The 22,791-nt window shown below is 55.2% G+C and overlaps 2 protein-coding genes across 5 annotated transcripts; both read left to right on the top strand.

Annotated features, from left to right (window-relative positions):
• The first annotated feature begins 1,667 nt into the window (after nucleotides 1–1,667).
• KIRREL2 (kirre like nephrin family adhesion molecule 2) lies at nucleotides 1,668–9,648 on the top strand. Its single transcript, XM_019422964.2, is given in 16 exon segments — nucleotides 1,668–1,993; nucleotides 1,996–2,457; nucleotides 2,653–2,802; nucleotides 3,345–3,494; nucleotides 3,654–3,814; nucleotides 4,208–4,358; nucleotides 4,872–4,977; nucleotides 5,091–5,239; nucleotides 5,474–5,601; nucleotides 5,693–5,825; nucleotides 6,132–6,232; nucleotides 6,397–6,616; nucleotides 7,110–7,214; nucleotides 7,506–7,609; nucleotides 7,957–8,022; nucleotides 9,185–9,648. Coding segments are annotated over 16 exon segments (2,568 nt in total). The 5' UTR covers nucleotides 1,668–1,947; the 3' UTR covers nucleotides 9,521–9,648.
• A 1,536-nt stretch (nucleotides 9,649–11,184) lies between these two features.
• APLP1 (amyloid beta precursor like protein 1) lies at nucleotides 11,185–20,867 on the top strand. Of its 4 annotated transcripts, none has more exons than XM_019423022.2 (17): nucleotides 11,185–11,458; nucleotides 12,350–12,493; nucleotides 13,243–13,375; nucleotides 13,586–13,698; nucleotides 13,934–14,067; nucleotides 14,177–14,361; nucleotides 14,818–14,948; nucleotides 15,324–15,398; nucleotides 16,264–16,422; nucleotides 16,500–16,628; nucleotides 18,007–18,106; nucleotides 19,079–19,186; nucleotides 19,448–19,471; nucleotides 19,661–19,731; nucleotides 19,965–20,027; nucleotides 20,159–20,302; nucleotides 20,421–20,867. In XM_019423022.2, the coding sequence occupies exons 1-17, from the start codon at nucleotides 11,312–11,314 to the stop codon at nucleotides 20,517–20,519; spliced, it is 1,959 nt and encodes a 652-aa protein (XP_019278567.2). In that variant the 5' UTR covers nucleotides 11,185–11,311; the 3' UTR covers nucleotides 20,520–20,867. The 4 variants fall into 4 exon arrangements, with proteins under 4 accessions (XP_019278567.2, XP_019278566.2, XP_053762336.1 ...); XM_019423021.2 differs by having other exon boundaries at nucleotides 19,445–19,471; XM_053906361.1 differs by lacking the exon at nucleotides 19,965–20,027.
• The last annotated feature ends 1,924 nt before the right edge of the window (nucleotides 20,868–22,791 follow it).

The raw sequence follows: 22,791 nt of genomic DNA, 5'->3' as shown, positions 1-22,791 counted from the left end.
TCCCTCCCTCCCTCTCCATAAGGTGGTTACACCTCAGTCAACCTTTACCTCCATCACTGTCTCTCTTTATGCCTCTACATGTCTCTGTTTTTCTGTCTTTCTTTGTTCTCATCTCTATCCCCCACTCTCCCCCCAGTGTTCTGTCTCTCACACGCACCAGAAACTCACTAAATATTTGTTCTCAGTCAATATCTGATTATACCTCTTTCTTTTATTTGTTTCTCCATCTCTGAGTCCTCCTGTTTCTCACATCTTTGAATTTTATAACCATATGCTGCTTGGCCTGCCCTCCCCATCCCAGTGTGCGCACACACACACACTCACATGGGATAAGCTTCTTCTGCCTGCTTATCTCCTGCAGGAATTGGAACGGCCCGTTTCCTCCCCCCACTCCTATCACCATGACTCCCTCCTCTGGTCTTCCTCCAGGAACAAGATGAGGCATCTGGCCTGAGCCCCCACAGCTCCATACTTCATGTTCGCTCTAGTCGTTCTGCTTCCCTCCCATTACTGACCCCTTGCCCTCCTCCACATTCCCTCTCCCAACTGCCCCCCCCCCCCACGCCTCCCGGGGCACAGACTAGATGCAGAACTGGAGGTTCTGTCTTAGGGCCCTCTCACCAGATGGTGTCCCTCAGGGCCAGGGTGTAAAGCTGTCCGTTGCTGGGACCTTTAATTAGCACAAACCTTCCACCCTCCACTTTGGCTGTTTTCCTTCTCTGGATGCTCCTGGGACCTCAGGCTCTCCATCTTTCCATGCCTGTGGCCCAAGAGAGCTAGGAAGGGGAAGCGATGTCAGGTGTCTGGAAAAACAGCCTTACTACCTGACTTCCTCCCCAAGACTCAGGAGTCCTGGCTCCAAGCTCATCCTATGTCAAAATGCAGTCACTGGAGTCCCCAGAAGGAAGCCAGTTCAGGCCGCCAGACCTAGAAGTCTCTCAGACTCAGGAGTCCTGAAGCTTCTCCCCAAGGTCCTAGGAGTTGAGGCCTCCAACCCTCCCCCCTCAACGCACACACAGGACTTAGGGCAGATGTTCACCGTCTGTGATTTTCAAATCCTCCTGGGCCTGCGTGGGGGTGGGAGAGATTGGTGGTTAATCCACTGACTCTAAGACTTAAGACCAGATTTTCTGACCCCCTATCATCCTCTCCCAACTGCACCATGCTGCAGGCAGGGGACCTAGCTGAGTCTCCAGCTCCTCAGAAACTGGCAGTTCAGGCCATTAACTTGTCAGTCAACAGAGGTCTGTTCGCCCAGTCTTAGAATCCTAGAGTCCAAACGCCTGCCATGTGAGGACGTCAGAATCTGAGCTCAGGAACGAGAGAGAACCTGAGTGTGGGCCCCCAGTCACTACAGGCTCAGGAATGTCAGACCCAGGGTCCCAGCCCCCTCCAGGTCGCACTCGATTGGCTTGGGGTCCCGCCCACCTGCCGGGCCAGCTGCGCAGCGCACCGGCCGGCCAGAAGCGTGGGAACGCCCCAGCTGGGCGGCAGGCGGCCGTCAGGACAAGCTGCGCGGTTCCCAGCCTCCCCGCCTGCCCCAGCTCGGGCACCGCCGCCTCCCAGCCGTCGCCCAGCAACCACAGCGGGGACGAGGGGCTGAGCCGGGACTGCGGGGTCTCGGGAAGGGGGGGGATGCTGGGGGCCTGGATTCCTGGATCCTTGGACGTGCTATGGGTTGCAGCAAAAGTGGTTCAACCCCTTTTTAAGAGGGGTTTTGAAGCGAGAAGAGCTGGACCCCCTCCTCTTCTCGGGGGTCCCGGTTGCCCCAGGCACCCCGGTGTCCTCTTCTTGACCCTCAGGCCCAGGCGGGGCCCGGGCCCCGCCTCCCCAGGGCGCGGAAACTAGCGAGGCCCCAGAGGCTCCCGTTTATAGCTTCGTTTCCACTCAGCGCCGTCCCTCCGAGGACCTGGGCTGAGCAAGTTTCTTCCACTCTCTCCCCCCGCCATGTCCCCCACAAGCCTGGCTGGGTGCAGGTGTCCAACTCAGCCGGGACGCCCTTCTTCGACCCAGGTGTTCTGGCTCCCAGACCCCAATTTGGCTGGGGCGCCCGCCCGCGGGGAAACCCCGCCCTGGTTGCCCCCATTCATCCAAGTCTCTGCCGCGCGAGTTCCTCAATGGGAAAGGGCGGGTCTCCAAGGGGGCGGGGCGAGTGGGATCGGGCCCTCCCCGGTCTCTCAGAGACAGAGGGCGCGGAACCCGCCTGTGTTTCAGAGTGTTGGAGCCTGCAGCTGGGCAGACTGCGGGAACTCCAGGCCAGAAACGGGGTGGCCTCTAGCCTGGGGCGAAGAGTCGGGCGCGAAGGGAGCTCCCACCAGGGTTGTGAGAGGTGTGCTATTGAGGAAGAAGTTAGCAGGAAAGCCCGTGCAGCAAGTCTGCGGAATCTTGGGGGGGACACGACGGGGATGCTGGTCTCCGCCCTCCTCGTTCTCCTCTTCTGCCTCAGAGGGCATGCAGGTACCTCTAGGGACGGATGAATTTGGGGGGAGGATTGTTTGCCAGCTGCCTCTTTACTGGGGTGGATGGAACTGGGGGTTCAGACTCCTAGATCTGCCGGACGAGAACTTCGGGAGCCTAGGCTCCTGGGTCCCGAATGAGGGAGCTAAGATCGTTCCTAAACTCAACCTTACTCCCTTCCCCCAATTCTCCTAGGCCCGTCGCCCCATTTCCTGCAACAACCGGATGACCTGGTAGCACTGCTGGGGGCTGAGGCCCGGCTGCCCTGTGCCCTGGGCGAATACTGGGGGCTGGTTCAGTGGACCAAGGACGGGCTGGCTCTAGGGGGTGAAAGGGACCTACCAGGTGAGACTGTTCTCTCTACTCAGGAGGGGTTGGCTCCAGGTGGGGGTGCTGAGCTTGCGCCGTATCTGAAGTCTCTATTTTAATGTTTTCAAATTTAGGAAATTGATGGGCTCAGATAAACATCTGGGAGAACTGAAGTTTTAGCTTCTTTAGGGGGTAGAAGATTTTTGTTTGTATTATAAAATACTACATAAATGTAGGAAGGCATATAAAACACAAAAGGAAGATTTGCCAAATAAAGTAGACACTCCTGTAACTACTACTCATGACCCTTGTCAGCTCCTCAGAAGCCTTTCTTATTCCCTCTCCTACCATAGCCCTCTCCTCACCCCAGACATAGTACTAATCTGATTTTTATAGCAATTGTTTTCTTTTTTCCGACGTTTTCACCCCCAAGTTTGCCATGACTCTGGATGCGAGAGGGTTAGTCTCTCTGGCTCAGCACCCACTTTTTGGTGTCTTTCTGGTGTGGGGTGCCTGGGAAAGGAGACTGAGGCCAGGAACTCAGAATCATGGTGTGACTGCCTCTTCCTTAACTTCAGGGTGGTCCCGGTACTGGATATCAGGGAACGCAGCCAGTGGCCAGCACGACCTTTACATTAGGCCCGTGGAGCTAGAGGATCAAGCATCATATGAATGTCAGGCTACACAAGCAGGCCTCCGCTCTCGGCCAGCCCAACTGCATGTGCTGGGTGAGGACTCAATCCACTTGTACCTGGGAAGCCCAGGGGGACAGCCAGTGCTTAGCTGAGTGTCAGAGTCCGAGGAGCCCAGAGGGGTGGTTAGTTAGAGCTGGGAAGATTGGGGTCTCTGGGCCCAGGGTCCAGCTCTGACTCCAATCCACCCCACAGTACCCCCAGAAGCCCCCCAGGTACTGGGAGGCCCCTTTGTGTCTCTGGTTGCTGGAGTTCCTGCAAATCTGACCTGTCGGAGCCGTGGGGATGCCCGCCCCATCCCTGAGCTGCTGTGGTTCCGAGATGGGATCCGTCTGGATGGGACCACCTTCCACCAGGTCAGGTCGAAATCCCTGTGCAGCTCTTGCCCATTCAGGGAAATCTGGGGTCTGCTCAGACCACAGGCTTATCCAGAGGAGAAAAGGGCATGGGAGGAAGGAAGTTCAAGGGTTAGGACCCTTAGTATGTGATTAAGGGTAAGGATTCCAGAGCCAGACATCTCGGGTTCAAATCCTTGCTAGTTGATCAAATCACTTGCTAGTTGATTGATCTTGAGTTCAGGTAACTTAACCTCTCTGTCCCTCAAGTTTCCTTATCTGTACAATAGGGACAATAATATTCACTTCATAGGGTAATCGTGAGGATTAAATAAAGTACTTTGAAGTGCCTGATACATAGTAAACACAATATAGCAAGAAGATGAAATCATTATTATTATTCATAACCTCCAGACCCTGCTGAAGGAAGGAACCACTAGGTTGGTGGAGAGCATCTTGTCCTTGACTCCTTCCAGCGCTGATGACGGAGCCACCTTGGTCTGCCGGGCCCGGAGCCAGGCCCTGCCCTCAGGGAAGGATACAGCTATCACACTAAGCCTGCAGTGTGAGTGCAGTTAAAAATTGACCCTCCAGGCTGCAGGCCCTTGGGAAAAGAGAGGCCTGAGGTCTGGACTCCAAGGTTTGAGGAAAGAGGAGGCTGTGGACCTGGGACCCTGGGGAAATTGGGACCTGGAGTCTTGGACTTCTTAGCTCAAAAGGAAGAGGAGAGGGGCGCCTGGGTGGCTCAGTCAGTTGAAATTCCAACTTCGGCTCAGGTCATGATCTCATGGTCTGTGAGTTCGAGCCCCACGTCGGGCTCTGTGCTGACAGCTCGGAGCCTGGAGCCTGCTTCAAATTCTGTGTCTCCCTCTCTCTCTGCCCCTCCCCCTCTCATGCTCGCGCGCGCGATCTCTCTCTCTCTCTCTCAAAAATAAACATTAAAAAAAAAAAAAAAAAAAAGGAAGAGGAGAGTGGGGACCCAGACTCCTGGGGTGGAGAGGCTGGGCACTGGACTCAGATGCTCCATGGAGGTGTTCCAGGTCCTTGCCCACCGCTAACCATTGACCTACCTCCACAGATCCCCCAGTGGTGACTCTGTCTGCAGAACCACAGAGTGTGCTGGAGGGAGAGAAGGTCACTTTCCTGTGCCAAGCAACAGCCCAACCTCCTGTCACAGGCTATAGGTGAGGTCGCCTCTCCTCAGCCCAGAGCAGGGTTTAGGGAGGACTAGGGTTGGGACGTGCGCGGGAGTGCCAGGGGAGCAGGGACAACATGAGCAGCCTCACTGCCTCTGCAGGTGGGCAAAGGGAGGTTCCCCCGTGCTCGGGGCCCGCGGACCAATGTTGGAGGTTGTGGCAGACGCCTCATTCCTGATTGAGCCAGTGTCCTGCGAGGTCAGCAACGCAGTGGGTAGCGCCAACCGCAGCACAGCGCTGGACGTGCAGTGTGAGCGGGGGAGGGGCCCTGGGTGTGGCCAAAGTGGGGCAGTTGGGGGGCGTGGCTGCGACTGGCTGCGGGAGAAGGTGGGACGGAAAAGGATGTAGGCAGGGATTGGCTGTGCTGGGTCAACGCCACGGGGAGCAGGGGCGGGAAGATGTCGTTTCTGAGTAGCCGATCCTGGGTCTGAAGTTGCATCCTTCCCCGACCATGTGACACCTCCTCTCCTCTCCTCTCCTCCAGTCGGGCCGATTCTGCAGGCAAGGCCGGAGCCCATGTCTGTAGACGTAGGGGGAGACGCTTCCTTCAGCTGTGCCTGGCGCGGGAACCCGCTCCCACGGGTAACTTGGACCCGCAGCGGGGACGCGCAGGTGAGACCCGATCTAAAGCCTGTGGCCGTGGCTGGCGGTGGACAGAACTTCCTCTCAAGGTCCTGCCCCTGATGCCCCTACCCTCTCCCAGGTGCTGGGCTCTGGGCCCACGCTGCGTCTTCCGTCGGTGGGGCCCGAGGATGCAGGCGACTACGTGTGCAGAGCTGAGCCGGGGCTCTCTGGCCTGGGGGGCGGCGCTGCGGAGGCTAGGTTGACTGTGAACGGTGAGAAAGTGGCGCTTCCTAGAAGACCTGGCAGAGCCTGGGACGGGACACAGAGTGGACAGAGGGGGCCAGCCCTAAACGGGGGTGGGCGTGCCCTTGAGAGGGAGAGCTTTTTGGACGGCGGGGCCTGGGGCTGGGAGCCAGACCACGCGAAGGCGAGCCTCTGAGGGATTCGGGGTTTGTTGAGGGGCGTGGCCTGGTTGATTGGCTTTCGTGAAGTGTGCCGAGACCTGGCCCCGCCTTATTGAGAACTGACGTTTCTGAGGGCAGGGCCTCTATATGACTGGTCCACAATCTCCAAAACAGCTCCCCCAATTGTGACCGCCCTGCATTCTGCGCCCGCCTTCCTGAGGGGCCCCGCCCGCCTGCAATGTCTAGTCTTTGCATCTCCGGCCCCAGATGCTGTGGTAAGGGAATGTCCCCGCTCTCATGACCAGCCCAGTTGTTATCCCTGTCCTCCCAAGCCAGACCCCCAAAACTGCTATGACCACCTCTAACTTTTCGACACCTTGCCTGCCCTTCCTTCCTTCTCCAGTCTTCTTAATGACCTCCTTTTTGTGTGTGCCCCCAGGTCTGGTCTTGGGATGAGGGCTTTCTGGCGGCGGGGTCTCAGGGTCGGTTCCTGGTGGAGACATTCCCAGCCCCGGAGGGCCGCGGGGGCCAGGGCCCAGCCCTGATCTCTGTGCTACACATTTCGGGGACCCAGGAATCGGACTTCAGCAGGGGTTTCAACTGCAGTGCCAGGAACCGGTTGGGCGAGGGAGGTGCCCGGGTCAGCCTGGGGCGTAGAGGTGAGATCCTGGGCCTGAAGCCTCCAAATCTGAGGATCCCAAACCCCCACACGCCACAGTCTCTAAATCAAAGACCTCCAAATGCAGACACCCTCAAATCTTGAAAGCCTCAAAACTATGAGTCCCTTGAACCCTGAGACCCTCAAAACAGTAAATTCCTTCAAATACGGAATTCTAAACTGAGAGACCCCCCCCTCACACTTAGGTGCCCCAAAGAAAGGAAGTGCCAAATATGGGGAATGGTAAAGTTAAAAACCCTTCAAACTCTAGGACTCCCTAGAGCCAGGGAGTTTAAACTTGTGGAACCTCAAATTCATGAGCCTGTAAGCCTAAGGGACCTCAAGCTAAGGGACCTACAAACTTGGGTATCCCCAAACTTGGGGACTTTTTGAATCCAGAGACGCCAACGCAAGCAAGTCCTGAGTCCCTGTTCCCCAGTTCTTCCTGGGTCTCATGCTTACCCTCCTCAGAACATCCCCTCTCCTTCCTGTAGACTTGCTGCCCACAGTGCGGATTGTGGCTGCAGTGGCTGCTGCAGCCGTGACTCTTCTTATGGTCATCATTGGGGTGGCCCTCTGCTGCTGGCGCCATGGCAAGGGTCAGTGACTGAGCCCCACCTCAGCACCATCCCCCAGCCCCCTCCCCGCACTGACCTGGCTGAGACCCGCCCCAGTCTCACCTCTCTGGCCTCAGACTCACCTTCAGACCCTGGTTCCTCCCTCAAGCCCTAAGTCCTTCTCCTCAGGGTCACACTCCTCCCCCTTGCAGGTTCTCATTGGTTCCCAGCCTCCTGACCCAACCCAGCCCTCTCTCTTCCTGTTCATTGGTCTCTGCAAACCATGACCCTGCCCCATCACTTATCTCTGCCTCCCACTGTCCCTGGCCTCAGCCTCTTTCTCCAAGCAAAAGAACCTGGTACGAATCCCAGGCAGCAGTGATGGCTCCAGTTCAAGAGGCCCTGAAGAGGAGGAGACCGGCAGTGGCGAGGACCGGGTAGGATGCAGGGTCCCCAGACAAGACTCAGCCTCTAGAACAACTAGTAACCCAGTCCCAACTGTTCTCCCAGTCCCCACTGAGCCCCCAAACTCAAAGGCGGTCCACATCCTAATAAGTAATCCCGGGCTAACATGTCCCCCAAGTCCAAATATGCTCCTGACCCAGTTATCCCCTAGACCAAATACGTCCCCAGGGCCCTTTGTTGTCTTGAGTCTAGACCCCAGCTCCAGGTGCTCTTGGTCCCTCCTGCCTGGCCTCCACTGTCCAACTGAGGGTTGTCAGGGTCTGGCACTGGACCAGGAGGATCCTCTGAGTGCCCCCTCTCACTAAGCACCCTATCCCAGGGCCCCATCGTGCACACAGATCACAGTGACCTGGTTCTGGATGAGGAAGGGGCTCTGGAGACCAAGGTAAGTGTTGGGAAGGGATGGTTTCCTTTCACTGAGTCTCCAGCTCTCTCCCTGCTTGGTCCCCTCCTTTTTCACTCTCTTGCCCCCAGAGCTAGGACCCAGCCCCCTCCACACTTTCCTCCTGCCTCCTGGGCCACTTCACCCACCTCCAGGTCCTGTTTGCACAGCTGCTGATAATGCCCACAAATGTGTCCCAGCCTTGGCCTCCCTCTTGGAGCCCCACATCAGGGCTCACTCTGCCTGTGCTTTCCCATCACAGTCCTGCCTCAGGTCTCCTGGATGCCTCTGCCAGGCCCCTTCCTACCTACCAGCTCCCGCACTGGCCTCACTTCTCCCCAAACAGGCCCTTCCTTTGAAGTCCCCTCTCTTGGCCTCCACTGACCTCAGTCCCTAGCCCAGAGCCCTTCTCTGTCCCCTCTGTACCTAGCACATGCTATTCTATTGGCCTGAAACACCACTTTCCTTCCCATACTACCTAATTCTGCCCTTCATTCCTCTGGTCTCAGCTCACACATTTCTTGTTCTAGAAAGTCCGTGCTTCCCTACTCACAGCCCTGATCATTCTGTCTGTGTTCCACCTGCCACAACTAGGACCACTCTTTCCTGGATTCCCATCCCAGCCCTGAAATCCTGTTTGTGCTTCCCCATCAAGCCTTCTCACTCTGCCTGTATTTCCCTCATCACTACCCTGACCCCCCTGGACTCTGGTGATTTGCCATTTCCTCTTTGGCCTGGGATCTCCATGTAGGCAGGGCCCAGTCTCTCCCCTTGAGAGACATGTCCAGCAGCAGCATAAGACATGACACAGAAACAAAGCCTTGGGGCCGGTGGGCAGATGAATGAATGAATGTCTTGGTCTCAACCCCTCTGTTCCCACTGCATCTCCTTCCAAACCACCAGCCCTCAGCAAGCCTATACTCCTCTGTTGCTGCCTTTCTCTGCCCATTTCCGTCTGTCCTTTTATCTCTTGTCTCTGTTTTCCTGTCCCGATTTGTCTTCCTATCAGTCTGTACATCTATCTCTCTGACTCTGGGTCTCTGTTTGCTCTTGCTTCTGTCTTTTTGTCTCTCTCTAGGTCTGGCTCTAAGTGTGCCTCTCCATTAGTGACCCTCACCCCATCTTATATCCTCACATACATTAACAAATCCCATTTGTCCCTCAGGACCCAACCAATGGTTACTACAAGGTCCGAGGAGTCAGTGTGAGCCTGAGCCTTGGTGAAGGCCCTGGAGGCGGCCTCTTCTTGCCGCCCCCCTCCCCCCTTGGACCTCCAGGGACCCCTACCTTCTATGACTTCAACCCACACCTAGGCATGGTCCCACCCTGCAGACTGTATAGAGCTCGGGCAGGTTATCTCACCACACCCCATCCTCGAGCTTTTACCAGCTACATCAAACCTACATCCGTTGGACCCCCAGATCTGACCCCCAGGACTCCACCCTTCCCATACGCTGCCTTCCCCACACCCAGCCACCCACGTCTCCAAACTCATGTGTGACACCTCTCCAAGTGAAGAGTCCTGGGATCTTCAACTTGCCGTAATGGATTGTCCTGATTTCTGAGGAACCAGAACAAGATGGTGACCTTACTCCTCCAAAATTGAACACTGATGGGAGAGAAAGATCATTACAGTTCTCTGGATTACTGGTGTACAGTCAGCTCAGTCAAAGGGGACTGAGGTCCCCAAGTGGGAGCAAGATGGCCACTATGACCGACTATTCCCCTGTGTAAAAGAGATTCAAGATGGCAGATGGGCTCTTTGTAGACGGACGGGGGCAGGGGGTGATGGGATGGAAGGCAGGGATGGAAATTGTTTCTAGGTGTGGAAAGAAGAGATTTCAAGATGACCACCTATACTGAGAAAAAGGCAACGTAGGTTAAGATGGAGGCCAGACCAGGCCCTGTCCTGGTTCTCCCTGAGGGACCCTTTGCTTGGCCAATTCAAGTGCAGCCAAGATGGCTAATTACTCTCTGGGAACCCCACATGGCCACCATCTCGATTCCTTTCAACCTCCTTAAGGGCCCTGGATGAACTGAATCCAAGGAATGAGGATAGGGTGAGAACCATCATGGGGAGAGGAGAGTAGTGTGGGGTGGGTGGGGTGGAATCTTGGAATGAGAATATTTATGTTTAATAATAAAAAAAAAAAAAAAGTCAATGAGTGAATGCGTCTTGGAGATCCTCCTGGCATTATTACCCTCCATCAAGGAAGGGGTCCATTAAATCAGCCCTAAGACCCTTCCTCTACCCTATTCTCTACCCTAGGCAATGAAGTGGCTGTAGGAACAAAACCTTGAGCCACCTCCCAGCCTTTTGCTACCCATTTAGCACTCCGGGCTCTTTTAACATACATCTACACAAACACACATGCACAGATGCACATACATGATAGTGTTGCCCCAGTTGGCTTGCGGAAAACAGAATTCTACAGTTATTTAAGGAGACAAAGCAGTGAGCCCTGAAGAGTAGGCAGGGTGGGAGAGGCTAGGGGTGAGAAAATAGAAATGCCATGGTCCTTAAAGCAAGGATAGGGTTGAGGCCCTTGTCCTGAGGTGCTGGGTACCTGACTCAGGTCATCCTTAAAGAAAGGACCTACGGGCTTTGGTTTTATGCATCCTTGAGCTAGGAATTAAAGGTCCAGACACCTGGGATCCTTGGAAAGCAGAGCAGAAGGCCAAGAGCCCAGGTCCTAGGGAGAAAGGGTGGGGGCTTGTTCTCTGGTCCTGAAAAAGAAAGAGCCTGCAGTCCAGATTCCTGGATCTGAGGAAGAAGGGGACTGGATCTCAACTGCTGCATCCTTGATTAGGGAAATTTCAGAGCCTGTATTCCTGGGACCTCAAGAGACAAATCTATCGGGGGACGGTGGAGGTCTTCAATGTTGGCATGCCTGGAAGAGAAAGAGGCTGATTTTGAGTGTCTGGGTCCGAGGGAAGAGAAAGCTGGGGGTGAGGGTCCTGAGAAAGGGCTCAAAACGGCGGAGCCTATGACCCAGACTGCCGGCTAGGCCCTTGCATGGGGTGGGACTCCTGGAATCTCTAGGAGGCGGGGGCCTGGCGCCGGCTCCCACCCGGGGTTCCCGAGCTGCTCCAGTCTGCGCAGAGCTGCCACGCTTTTGTCCTGGCTAGGAAGGCGGGGCCGGCGTGGGGCGGGGCTGGCGGCGCCGGCGCAGCCCGGGGGCGGCGGGAGGAGGCGGCGGCGGCGGCGGTGGCGCTGGGAGCTCCTGTCACCGCTGGGGCCGGGCCGGGCCGGGCCGGAGTGCAGGGGACGTGAGGGCGCGAGGGCCGGGACATGGGGCCCACTAGCCCTGCCGCTCGCGGTCTGGGCCGCCACCCGGGCCCGCCGCCGCTGCCGCTGTTGCTGCCACTATTGCTGCTGCTTCTGCGCGCGCAGCTCGCCGTCGGGAGCCTGGCCGGTGGGAGCCCCGGCGCGGCCGAGGTGAGGCCCGGCCGGGTCCTGGGGGATGGGGGAAGGGGCGGGACCGGGCCTTGGGCCCGGACGCGGACGCGTCCAGGGCAGAAAGCGCAGTCTTTCCGGCCAAGTGGTAGGCCCCCATACGTCCCTAATGGCACTAGGCATTCATGAACCCAGGGGTTCAGGTCCCAGTTCCCCCATCTTCTGTCCTCCCAGCTGCCTCCCGCCGCTAGCTTAGGAACTGGCTTTTCCAGAGCCGTGGTCCCAAAAGCCCAGCCCCCTCAGACCCTCTCGACCTAGGTGAGTCAGCCCCAACCAGACAGGACCCACCAGACAGTAAGACACCTGGATCCAAGAATCTTGGCCCCTTGCATCCTCTGGACATATTTGAGGGCCCCCTCAGCCTCCCAGAACCGAAGAGTCTAGGTCTTCAGACACCGACCCCCGACCCAGGATGTAGCTTTCCATCCCTCAAAGGACCTGGTGTCCAGGCCTGCAGGGCCCTGAAGCCAGGCCTTGTCGTCTTTGCACCGGAGAATAGGACCCTGAGCTAGGGATGGTGGGAGGAGGGGCCAGAACGCCTGGGTTCTGGCCTCCTCCCCCGCGATTCAGTTTTAACCCCTTCGGGCTCCAGTGCGGCTGCGCCGGGGTGGGGGCGGAGCCTGTCTCCGCGGCAACAAGGCCGCGAGCCTCTCGGGGGACCTGGGTCGCCATAGCAACGGGAGAGCTGTGGCGCCCCCGCCCAGTGGGAGCTGTTTCCCGGGGAACAGTACCTCTTAGGAGGCGAGTGCGCGGCACTTGGTGGAGGGGCTGGTGCTGGGGTTCTGAACCTCCGGGTCCTAAGGAGCAAAGGTCTGGGGGACACACGTGCCAGCGTCCCTGGGCCCTCTCTGACCCCTCTGACCCGACCCTCAGGCTCCAGGGTCGGCCCAGGTGGCTGGACTATGTGGGCACCTAACTCTTCACCGGGACCTGCGCACCGGCCGCTGGGAACCAGACCAACAGCGCTCACGACGCTGTCTCCGCGATCCGCAACGGGTGCTGGAATACTGCAGACAGGTGGGCGGGACCTGCTGGGAGGGGCGTGGTCCGCAGGAAAACGGTTCCGAGACTGTCCGGATAGCCCAAAAGAAAGAAGCTAGTCGTGCAAAAGGCATGGTCCAGGGAGAATGAGAGATCTAAGTAGTCAGGGGAAGCTAGGGGGCGTGGCTGAGAAAGAGGCGAATTTAGGATAGGGCAGGACCTGTTTTTGAGAAACTAGGGCAGGAAAGGAGAACTGTGCAAAGAGGGTCAGCTAAGAACTGTATCCAGTGAAGAGACAGTTTAGCAATCTGTGGTAGGTACCTTAAGGAGTAGGGGCACAGGTGGGCGTGGTCAAAGGAGAGGCGGGGCTAAGAAAAAAGACCTTTTGGACCTGCAAGAGAGTGGAGCCCAATGCGAGAGTGGAAAGCTGGGAGGTGTAGCTAGGAAAAGCCAGTTCTAATACAAAGAGAAGGGATGCTTACTGAGGGGCCAAACAGAGAAAACGGTGAGGCCTAAAAGGAGGGCGGAACCTATTGGAGGAGGGGACAGAGGTGACCAGAAGAGAGGCAGGTTTACGGGGATTGAGTTTCTGGGCAGATGGCGGGGCTTCTGAGGGAGAGCTACTGGGGGCGTGGCCAAGGAGCTGGCTGGCTTAGCTACCGAGTCTACGGAGAAGCAGAACCTAGGGAGATCACTAGAGCCTTGTAAAGGGACATGGCCAGTGGAGAAGCACAGCTGGCAGGGGGCGAGGCTGTGGGCTGATCACTCTCACCCGCTGCCCCCAGATGTACCCGGAGCTGCAGATTGCACGTGTGGAACAGGCGACACAGGCCATCCCCATGGAGCGCTGGTGTGGGGGCTCTCGAGGTGGCCGCTGTGCTCACCCCCACCACCAGGTTGTGCCTTTCCAATGCCTGCGTGAGTCCCAGGCTGGGGGCAGGGAACAGAAGTGGGGGTTTCCCTGGGGTGAGATTCTGAGCCCCGGTCTCAGGCTCATATTAGGAAGCTGGACGCATGCCTGGGTCCAGAGTGGGGCAGAGAAACCTCTGAGGATAAAATGTCTGGATTCTGAAGAGGGTAGAGCTAGTGTCTGTGGGAGGGTCTCACTCTGGTGCCCCCACTCTCCAGCAGGTGAATTCGTGAGCGAGGCCCTGCTGGTGCCTGAAGGCTGCCGGTTCTTGCATCAGGAGCGCATGGACCAGTGTGAGAGTTCAACTCGGAGGCATCAGGAGGCACAGGAGGTCAGGACCCTGGCCCATCCATTCTCAGTCCCCAACCCAGGAATCCAGTCCCCTAACAACCCACCCCCCCCCCCTCCCCAAACCTGACTCTGGGCCTCAGCCCCCTCTTCCCACTGGGACAGAATCAGGAATCCAGGCCCCCAGTCCCATCAGCCCCCAAGACCCAGGCATCCAGGCTCCCTCTCTACCCTCTCCTAGCCCACAATCCTGGCATCTGGGCCTACTCTTCCCGCAGGCCTGCCGTTCCCAGGGCCTCATCCTGCATGGCTCGGGCATGCTTTTGCCCTGTGGCACGGATCGGTTCCGAGGTGTGGAGTATGTGTGCTGCCCCCCTCCAGTCACCCCTGATCCATCTGGGACAGCAGTTGGGTGAGTGGGAAGGAACCCTCCACGCCCATCCCAAGGCTCCTGAAGCAGGAAATGGAAGCCTGGGGGCCTGGGTCGTATTCTCACTGCCTCAAGTCTTCTGTTCCCTCAGTGACCCCTCCACCCGGTCCTGGCCCCTAGGGGGCAGAGTAGAGGGGGGTGAGGACGAGGAAGAAGAGGAATCCTTCCTACAGCCAGTAGACGATTACTTCGTGGAGCCCCCACAGGCTGAAGAGGAAGAAGAGGAGGAAAGAGTCCCACCCTCAAGCTCCCATAGCCCTGCAGGGTTCAGCAAAGGTGAGACTGTCTCTGAACTCTTAGTTCCCTCTATCCTGGAGGGAGGATGATTTGAGGGAGCCTTTGTGTAGAGGCATCTTTGGGAGGGACCTGTTGGGGAGAGACCCAACTGGGGGGAATGGAAGGGATGGGAGTAACACTGGGTAAAGAAGAGGTGGAAGGGCTGTCCTGTGCAGAATGCAAAGGGTGAGGGTGGCTTGGGGGTACCTGAAAGTGGAGGAGCCATCTGGTAGTTCCTAAGGATTATTTTGGGAAAGCTTGAAGGATGGTGTAGATTTCTAAGCTTTGCAAGAACATGCCCAGTTCAGAACTATATCTCTCATGATGCCCTGCACCACCTATGGTTAAGTAGACACATGGTGGTCTCCAGTGTGCTCTAGGAAATGTAGTTCTCCAAGAAGGGAGGGTAACCTGAAGATGGGCTTCAGACTGATTCCCCGGTTCCTGGCCTTGCAGTGACCACCACCGCAAGGCCCACAGATGGTGTGGACGTGTACTTTGGCATGCCTGGAGAAATCAGCGAGCATGAGGGATTCCTGAGAGCCAAGATGGACCTGGAGGAACGTAGGATGCGCCAGATTAATGAGGTGATGATACTGGGGCCTCAGGATTTCCCACAACACGGAACTCCCTGAATACCAGGAATTTCCTCAGAGGCACATTGAGACTACCTCCAAAGACTCCCCAAGCCCCCATCCAACCCCTAATCCTCAACACCACCTCTGGGATGACCAGGGATCCCTGACCCACCTAGAATCCCACTGAGATGCCAGCAGATTCTATGGAAACCCTGGTGAACTGCATTCTTCCACTTACATTCCTTCGGAGCCTTACCTCTTGTGAAGTCAAGAGCAAGTAGGACTTATAGGATCTGGAGCCTCCAAAGTCTTGAAGAGGGATTGGGGGACTCACTGGGTGGAGCAGGGTAGATTCGAGGATCCTGAAGTTCCTCTTGCCCCTAGGTGATGCGTGAATGGGCCATGGCAGACAACCAGTCCAAGAACCTGCCGAAAGCTGACAGACAGGCCCTGAACGAGGTAGGACACCCTCTGGCGGGTCCTACTTTTGCCTGTCCGATACCTAGGACACACCTGGTCTCAGTTGGGTCCAGGCCTGGTCTTGGCTCATCCTGTCCCACCCCTTCCTACTTATATTGGTCTCTCCTGGCCCCCTCCCTCCATTTGGCTCCACTCCTCTTGGCCTATGTCTGACCTGGCATTTCTCTCCTCTTCAGACTGGCCTTGTTTTGCCTTGATCCTCACTTGATCCTTACCTCTCAGGGCAGGCTCTGTGGTCATCTCCCAAACTGAGTCCCAGCAAGATGCATCCTTGGTCCTTCTCAGCATCCTTGATTCATTCACCTTCCTATTAGGCCCATCCCCTGACTCTGGTCCCACCCCTCTAATCTCACTTTCACTCTCAGTCCCTCCTCAGTAGGCCCAGCCTCATGATTCACTGATCACCTCTAGAGGCCCCACCCCCTCCCCTTAGGTTAGCCCCATTCCTGATCTTTGCTCCACCCCTCTAGGTCCTATTTAGGCACAGCCATCTCCAGTAGGCCCCGCCCAGGCCTACAGCCTTACCTTTCCTATAATACTTGGAAAATATTTCACCAGAACATGAGCTGCCTCAGTTCCTAGATTGTTCCCACCCGGTAGAGTTTACATCCTCAGATCAGCTCCCAATTGGCCTGGTCCTACCTGCACTCTGCCTGGCCCTGTATCCCCACTCCTTCCAGTCCACATCCTGTGATCTGGTCCCACCCTGGAGTCAATTCTACTCGTGCCTAGACCCACCGCACCACCCTCCGCCACATGGCCCTACAGACTGCCTTTCCAGAGTGTTGACCTGGATTTTCACCTATCTTCACCTCTCCTGGCCCTGTGCTCACCCCCTTGCCAGCACTTCCAGTCTATTCTGCAGACCCTGGAGGAGCAGGTGTCTGGTGAGCGACAGCGCCTGGTGGAGACCCACGCCACCCGAGTCATCGCCCTTATCAACGACCAGCGCCGGGCAGCCTTGGAAGGTTTCCTGGCAGCACTGCAGGGAGATCCGCCTCAGGTGTGGGAGCCGTGGGGGCAGGGGCGGTGGGTGAAAAGGTCTGGGGCAGGCCTAGGCAGCCTTTGTCCCTTCCACAGGCAGAGCGCGTCCTGCTGGCCCTGCGGCGTTACCTGCGTGCAGAGCAGAAGGAACGAAGGCACACGCTGAGGCACTACCAGCACGTGGCTGCCGTGGATCCTGAGAAGGCCCAGCAGATGCGCTTCCAGGTGCTCAGATGCTCCTGCCTCCCAAATACCCTGTTGTCCCTCAGACCCCAGTCTCCAGGGCCCCACCCCTCAGACCCTCTTTCTGTCCCTTGGACCTCTACCTATCCCTGGCAAGCTTGCCCCCACGCCTCTCCCCAGTCTTGGGACCCTTTCCAGCCCCTTGGATCCCTACTTCCTGACCCTGGAATGTTGCCCTTTACCCCCACCCTAGCTCCTTGCCTTTGACCCCCTTCTTGTCCCTTTGATTCCTACTTCCTTTCCCAGAATTTTCCTCCAACGCCTTGAACCCTGTTCCTGTCCCTCAACTCTCCTTCCTCCCAAACACTACTTATTTTCCATGCAACCCCTATCCTGTGCCCTCAGATCCCAATTCCTAGTTCTTCGATGTTCTCTTCCTGTCCATGAATACTCCATTCTGTGCTCTTGAACTCCATGTCTTGCCCTTGAAAGACATCATTTCTGGGGCTCCTGGGTGGCTCAGTTGGTTAAGCATCCGACTTCAGCTCAGATCATGATCTCACGGTTCGTGAGTTCGAGCCCTGCGTCAGGCTCTGTGCTGACAGCTCAGAGCCTGGAGCCTTCTTCAGATTCTCTCTCTCTCTCTCTCTCTCTCTCTCTCTCTCTCTGCCCCTCCCCTGCTTATGGTCTCTCAAAAATAAATAAATAAAAAACATTAAACAGGGGGCGCCTTGGGTGCTCAGTCAGCTGAGTGACTTCGGCTCAGGTCATGATCTCACAGCTCGTGAATTTGAGCGCCATGTTGGACTCTGTGCTGACAGCTCAGAGCCTGGAGCCTGCTTCAGATTCTGTGTTTCCCTCTCTCTCTGCCCTCCCCCAACTTGTGCTCTGTCTCTGTCTCTGTCTCTCTCTCAAAATATAAACATAAAAAAATTTTTAAAAATTTAAACAAAAAAGAAGAAAAGAAAGACGTCATTTGTATATGACTGTCTAATCCCATTTCCTTCTCTATAATCCCTGAAACCTTACTTTCTATTCCTCAGACCCTACTTTCTGCTCCTCCTACCCACTTCCTCCACTTCCTATCTTCTATGCCATATCCCTGGTATCTTATACGTACATTGTCTCTTGTGCATTTTTCCTAGTGACTCCTCCTTTTCTTTTTGCCTTACTTCCTTTTCCAAGCCTTTCACTTCCTGTCTCCTATACACCTTTTCCTTTTCTTTTTATTCTGCTTCGCCTCCAGTTTCCTTCCTCCTCTGGCCTCCTCTGGCCCTACTTCCTGTCCATTGTGTATGCTATTTTTCCTTGGACCCTATTGACCTTCCTTCTGCACTCTGCCTCAGTTTCCCCATCTCTAGGCAGTAGGCTAGAGAACTGCCTACTGCCCAGTTCATCGTTCATCCTCACCTCCCCACAGGTGCAGACCCACCTTCAAGTAATTGAGGAAAGGATGAATCAGAGCCTGGGGTTGCTGGACCAGAACCCCCGCCTGGCTCAGGAGTTGCGGCCCCAGATCCGTGAGTGCCTGTGACCCCTGGTTCCCATTCCTGATCTGTGAAGGCAGATATTGACCCCCAAACTTTTCTTCCCCCCTCCACCGTTTCAGTTATTTATTCCTATGTAACAAACTCCAGAACATAGTGGCTTTAAAGACAACTATTTTCTTTGCTCCTGATTCTGCCATCTGGTCGGTGTGTGGCTACCCTTGGCTAGCAGATCAGTTAAGGGATGGGACTCTGGCACCAACAGGCCTCTCTTCCTCTCCATGTCAGCTCAGGGTCTCTTATCCATGGAGCCCCTCTGCATGGTCTCTCAGCAGGATACCTGGACTTCCTACACAGTGGTTCACGCTCCCCAAAGCATAAAAGTGAAAGCTGCCAAGTCTTCTTAAGGCAGGGGCCCACCTTCTGTTGATTAAAGCAAGTGACAAACTCAGTCCAGATTCAAAGGGAGGAGGCCTACATGAGAGCGTGAGGACCAAAAAGTGTGATCTCCCAAAGCCCCCAGATCTATTGTGACTTCCTACTGGATGTCCCACACCTGTCCCTGCTCTTTAAAGAGGCCAGTCTTGGGGTGCCTGGGTGACTCAGTCAGTTAAGTGTCTGACCTTGATTTCAGCTCAGGTCACGATCTCACAGTTCCTGGGATCAAGCCCTGCATCAGGCCCTGCACTGACAGTGTGGAGCCTGCTAGGATTCTCACTCTCTCTCCTTCTCTCTCTCTCTATGCCTCCCCCACTCATGCTCTTTCTCTCTCTCTCTCAAAATACATAAATAAACATTTTTTAAAAAGAGGCCATTCTCTTGAAACTTCAACCTCCATCCTCCCTGCCAGGGGTGCCTTCATCTAGCTCCCCAATTTCCCCAGATCATACTTACAGCTACCCCCAATCACTCTAGTATTAGGTTGCCGTTTATTCACCTCGTTTTGTTTTGTGGCATCCCTATGGGGGTCGTGATGTCGACCCCCTTTCTGCATGTTCCCCTCAGAGGAACTTCTCCACTCTGAGCACCTGGGTCCCAATGAATTGGAAGCCCCCGCCCCAGGGGGCAGCAGTGAGGACAAGGGTGGGCTGCAGCCTCTGGATTCCAAGGATGGTGAGTTCACCCAAATGTAGATAACCCTAGACTTTGGGGGACAGGCACCCAACCTCAATCCTAATCCCTTAAATTCTGGGGGTATCTTAGCCACCACAGTGAATGGGAGAGGATAGGAACGGATGTCTAAGGTTGTGGAAGCCTCTGTAGGATCCTTGATCCTCCTGCCTTGGCTGGGAGGGTGTGTCTCCACCCTTTTCCTCCATGATGCCCTCCTTTCTTCACTGTTCCACCTGTCTTGCTTCTTCTGGCTGCCAGCAGACACCCCCGTGGCCCTTCCGAAAGGTGAGTATCTCCCAGAATAGACCCCAGCCACCAAATCCCACTAGTCCCTGAGCCCCGAATGGAAAAGGGTCCATACATTGGGAACTCCCGACCTGCTGGGGTAAAGTCCGGTGCCCCTTCTGACCGCCTCCTCAGGCAGGGGTAGCACCATTCTCAACTCTCAGTAATGAGATAGGACTTGGGGGTTAGGGTCCGCAGAACAAGACGCTGCATCCTCTGGGAAAGAGAAGATGTCCCCCCTGGAGCAGTATGAGCGAAAGGTAAGTGAGACCTGGGGATGTTGAGGGTGGATGGGAGAGGGGTCCTGGACTCCTCGGTCTGAAGGAGGAGGGTGTTAGGGGGTTGGATCCTTTGGCCTGAGGGAATAAGGGATTGAGGACAAGGACTTTGGGGTCCTAAGGAAGAAGAAGGCTGGGGATGCCCTACTGGGGCCCAGGGGAGGAGGAGGCTGGTGCCCAGACTCCTGAGTCCCTGACACCTCCTGCTCCCCCAGGTGAATGTATCTGTTCCAAGGGGTTTTCCTTTCCACTCAGCGGAGATTCAGAGAGATGAGCTGGTAAGAGGAGGACTATTCTGGGTACCTAGGGGGAGAGGTCAGAAGGCAGTGGCTAGGCTGTGACTCCCAAAGCCACACAGGGCCCTGGTGAGCCTCACAGATGGCCCCTGCCCCATGTCCTCTCCATGCAGGCACCAGCTGGGACAGGTGTGTCCCGAGAGGCCGTGTCCGGTCTGCTGATCATGGGAGCAGGTGGGGGCTCCCTGATCGTCCTCTCCCTCCTGCTCTTGCGCAGGAAGAAGCCCTATGGGGCTATCAGCCATGGAGTGGTGGAGGTGAGAGGCACAAACACATGGTATATGGGGAAGGAGTTCCAGAGCCTGGGCACAGGGGCGCTGTGAGATCTGCGGTCAAGTCTCTATGCCCCTCTGTTCCTCCCCGCCCCAAATGCAGGTGGACCCTATGCTGACCCTGGAGGAGCAGCAGCTGCGTGAACTGCAGCGTCATGGCTATGAGAACCCCACCTACCGCTTCCTGGAGGAACGACCCTGAACCAGCCCCCTTCACCCCTTTGGCTGAGCCCAGAGCTTCCCTCTTCCTGGAGCCCCAGAACCCCAACTCCCAGCCTGGGGGAGGGGTCTCAAAATTGTTCATTTCACACTCTTTGTGAGGGGACTGGAAATTCTTATTTCCCCTTTCCAATTCCAAATTCCATCCCCAAGAAATCCCCAGGTATTCCCAGCTGCCTCCCTGCTTGGGACCTCCTCACTTTAATTTATTTTGTAAGTTAATTTATTGTTCCTTAAGGTGACCACCAGCTTGGTCCCAGTGTCTGTTGTTCCCTAGAATTCACCCTCCCATGTGATCCCCACTAACGTCCCAATAAAATCCTTTTCCCCACCAGGCCATCCTGCGTCTCTTGGGGGGGAATCAGTGTGTAATCATAGCTCTGGACTCTGGGCGGGGCCTTTAGGAAGGGCGGGGCCCAAAGACTTGGAAGCCTCCCTCTGCCCGCTCAGAAGCTTTCCGTGGTGCCAAACGGTGTGTTACTTCTAGACCTGTATTTGCTGAACCCCAGGGTAGACTCCGAGGAAGCTGTTTCTAGCAGTTTCTCCTGCCTTCTGTTCACCCTCACTCTCAGTCACACACAGCCTCCACCCCCAACCTTCGAGCCTAAGGAGAGAACGAGGATCTTGAAACTCTCTTCCCATTCACAAGCCTTCATCACTTCTTTGGGAGGCAATAGGAATCCCCCTGATATGTGGAAATCCAGTTATGTCCTAGGGAGGGGTATGTGATGTCTGCAAGCACCTATTGGAATTTAAACCTTCATGTGCCCCATTTTGTGACATTGGAGTTAACCCTCTACATATGCTGTTACCTGTCCCAAAAGGGTTGTTACGGGGATTAAGAGGGTTGATATTTGTGGAGACTTAGAAATGTGCCTGCCATTTCACAACCACTTCACAAGTATTTGTTAAATAAATTTTAAAACAGTGTGGCAGCAAATACTCATATGGCACTCCCTCTGTGCTGAGTACGGCTCCAAGAGCTTTTTTTTTTTTTTAAGTAGGCCCCATGCCCAATGTGTGGTTTGAGCCAACTACTCTGAGCTCAAGAATCGTGTGCTCTACCGACTGAGCCAGCCAGGCACCCCTGCTCTGAGAGCTTTTTACATACACTGACACACTTAATCATTACTTCGATCCCATAAAGGAGGTATTATGATTATTCATTCCCATTTATGGATTAAGAAATGGATATAAGAAGTCATATCACATGCCCACGGTCACTATATAGGAATGGTCAGAGCTAGAGATTCAACCCAGGCAACCTCACCCCAGCACCCATACTCTTGGCCATTTTGCTAACCAGCTGTCTGGTAATTTGAGGCTGTTCAAGTTGTACACTGCAAAACTCCAAGTCCTACCATTCACTATGGATTTGCATTTTTACCACAACTTCCCAGCAGGTGGCAGTAATATGCCATGTTCTAATGGCAGCACACAATTTTCTGACATATGGCCTAGGGAGGGAGCATCTATTTCTTTCTTTCTCTCTCTCTTTCTTTTTAACGTTTATTTTGAGAGAGAGAGAGAGAGAAAGCATGAGTCAGGAAGGGGCAGAGAGAGGGGGAGAGAGAGAGAAGGAGAGAATCCTAAGCAGGCTCCACACTGCCAGTGCAGAGCCCAACAAGGGTCTCGAACCCACCAACCGTGAGATCATGTTGGACACTTAACCGACGAAGCCACCCAGGCGCCTGGGAGCATCTGTTTCTAATTTTCCCGAGGGCCTTTGAGCTCACAATGTCTCTTACAATATATGCATGTAAATACAGGTCATGTATATTAAATACAGACCTAGTAGACATTGTGAGGGAGATGCCTACATGATGCAAGTTGGATACAATGCCACAGCTTCATTGGAGAACCCAGTTTGCAACGTCATTCTGATTTCGGTTTTAGCTTCAGTTGTACTGAGACAACCCTAGCAGAAACCTATAACTAGCACCACAGGTAGGGGAAAAAGTTGCTTTTGTGTGTTTTCACAGACAAGTGTGATCAATAGGCTAACAATGGGTAAGGAGCTCCAAGCAGATGGAACAGGAAATGAAAGGCCATTTTGCTCACTACGCTCAGTGTATGATTCCTTAATGTTTACATATTAATGGCAATACTTAGGGTAATTTTAAAACACTTATTGAAATTCCAGCAGGAAGAATAACTTTGCTATTGTTTGTTTGACGCTGCCCTCTTTTCTCATTGAAAACAATTTGTTAATTTTTCTTTTAATAATAGTTTCTTCGAGACATAATTTTATCATG

The sequence above is a fragment of the Panthera pardus genome, unplaced genomic scaffold (assembly GCF_024362965.1).
Source record: "Panthera pardus isolate Hobbes unplaced genomic scaffold, ASM2436296v1 HiC_scaffold_18, whole genome shotgun sequence".
NCBI lineage: Eukaryota > Metazoa > Chordata > Mammalia > Carnivora > Felidae > Panthera > Panthera pardus.
Note: the sequence above shows the minus strand (reverse complement) of the source record. Positions and strands in the feature narration are given on the sequence as shown.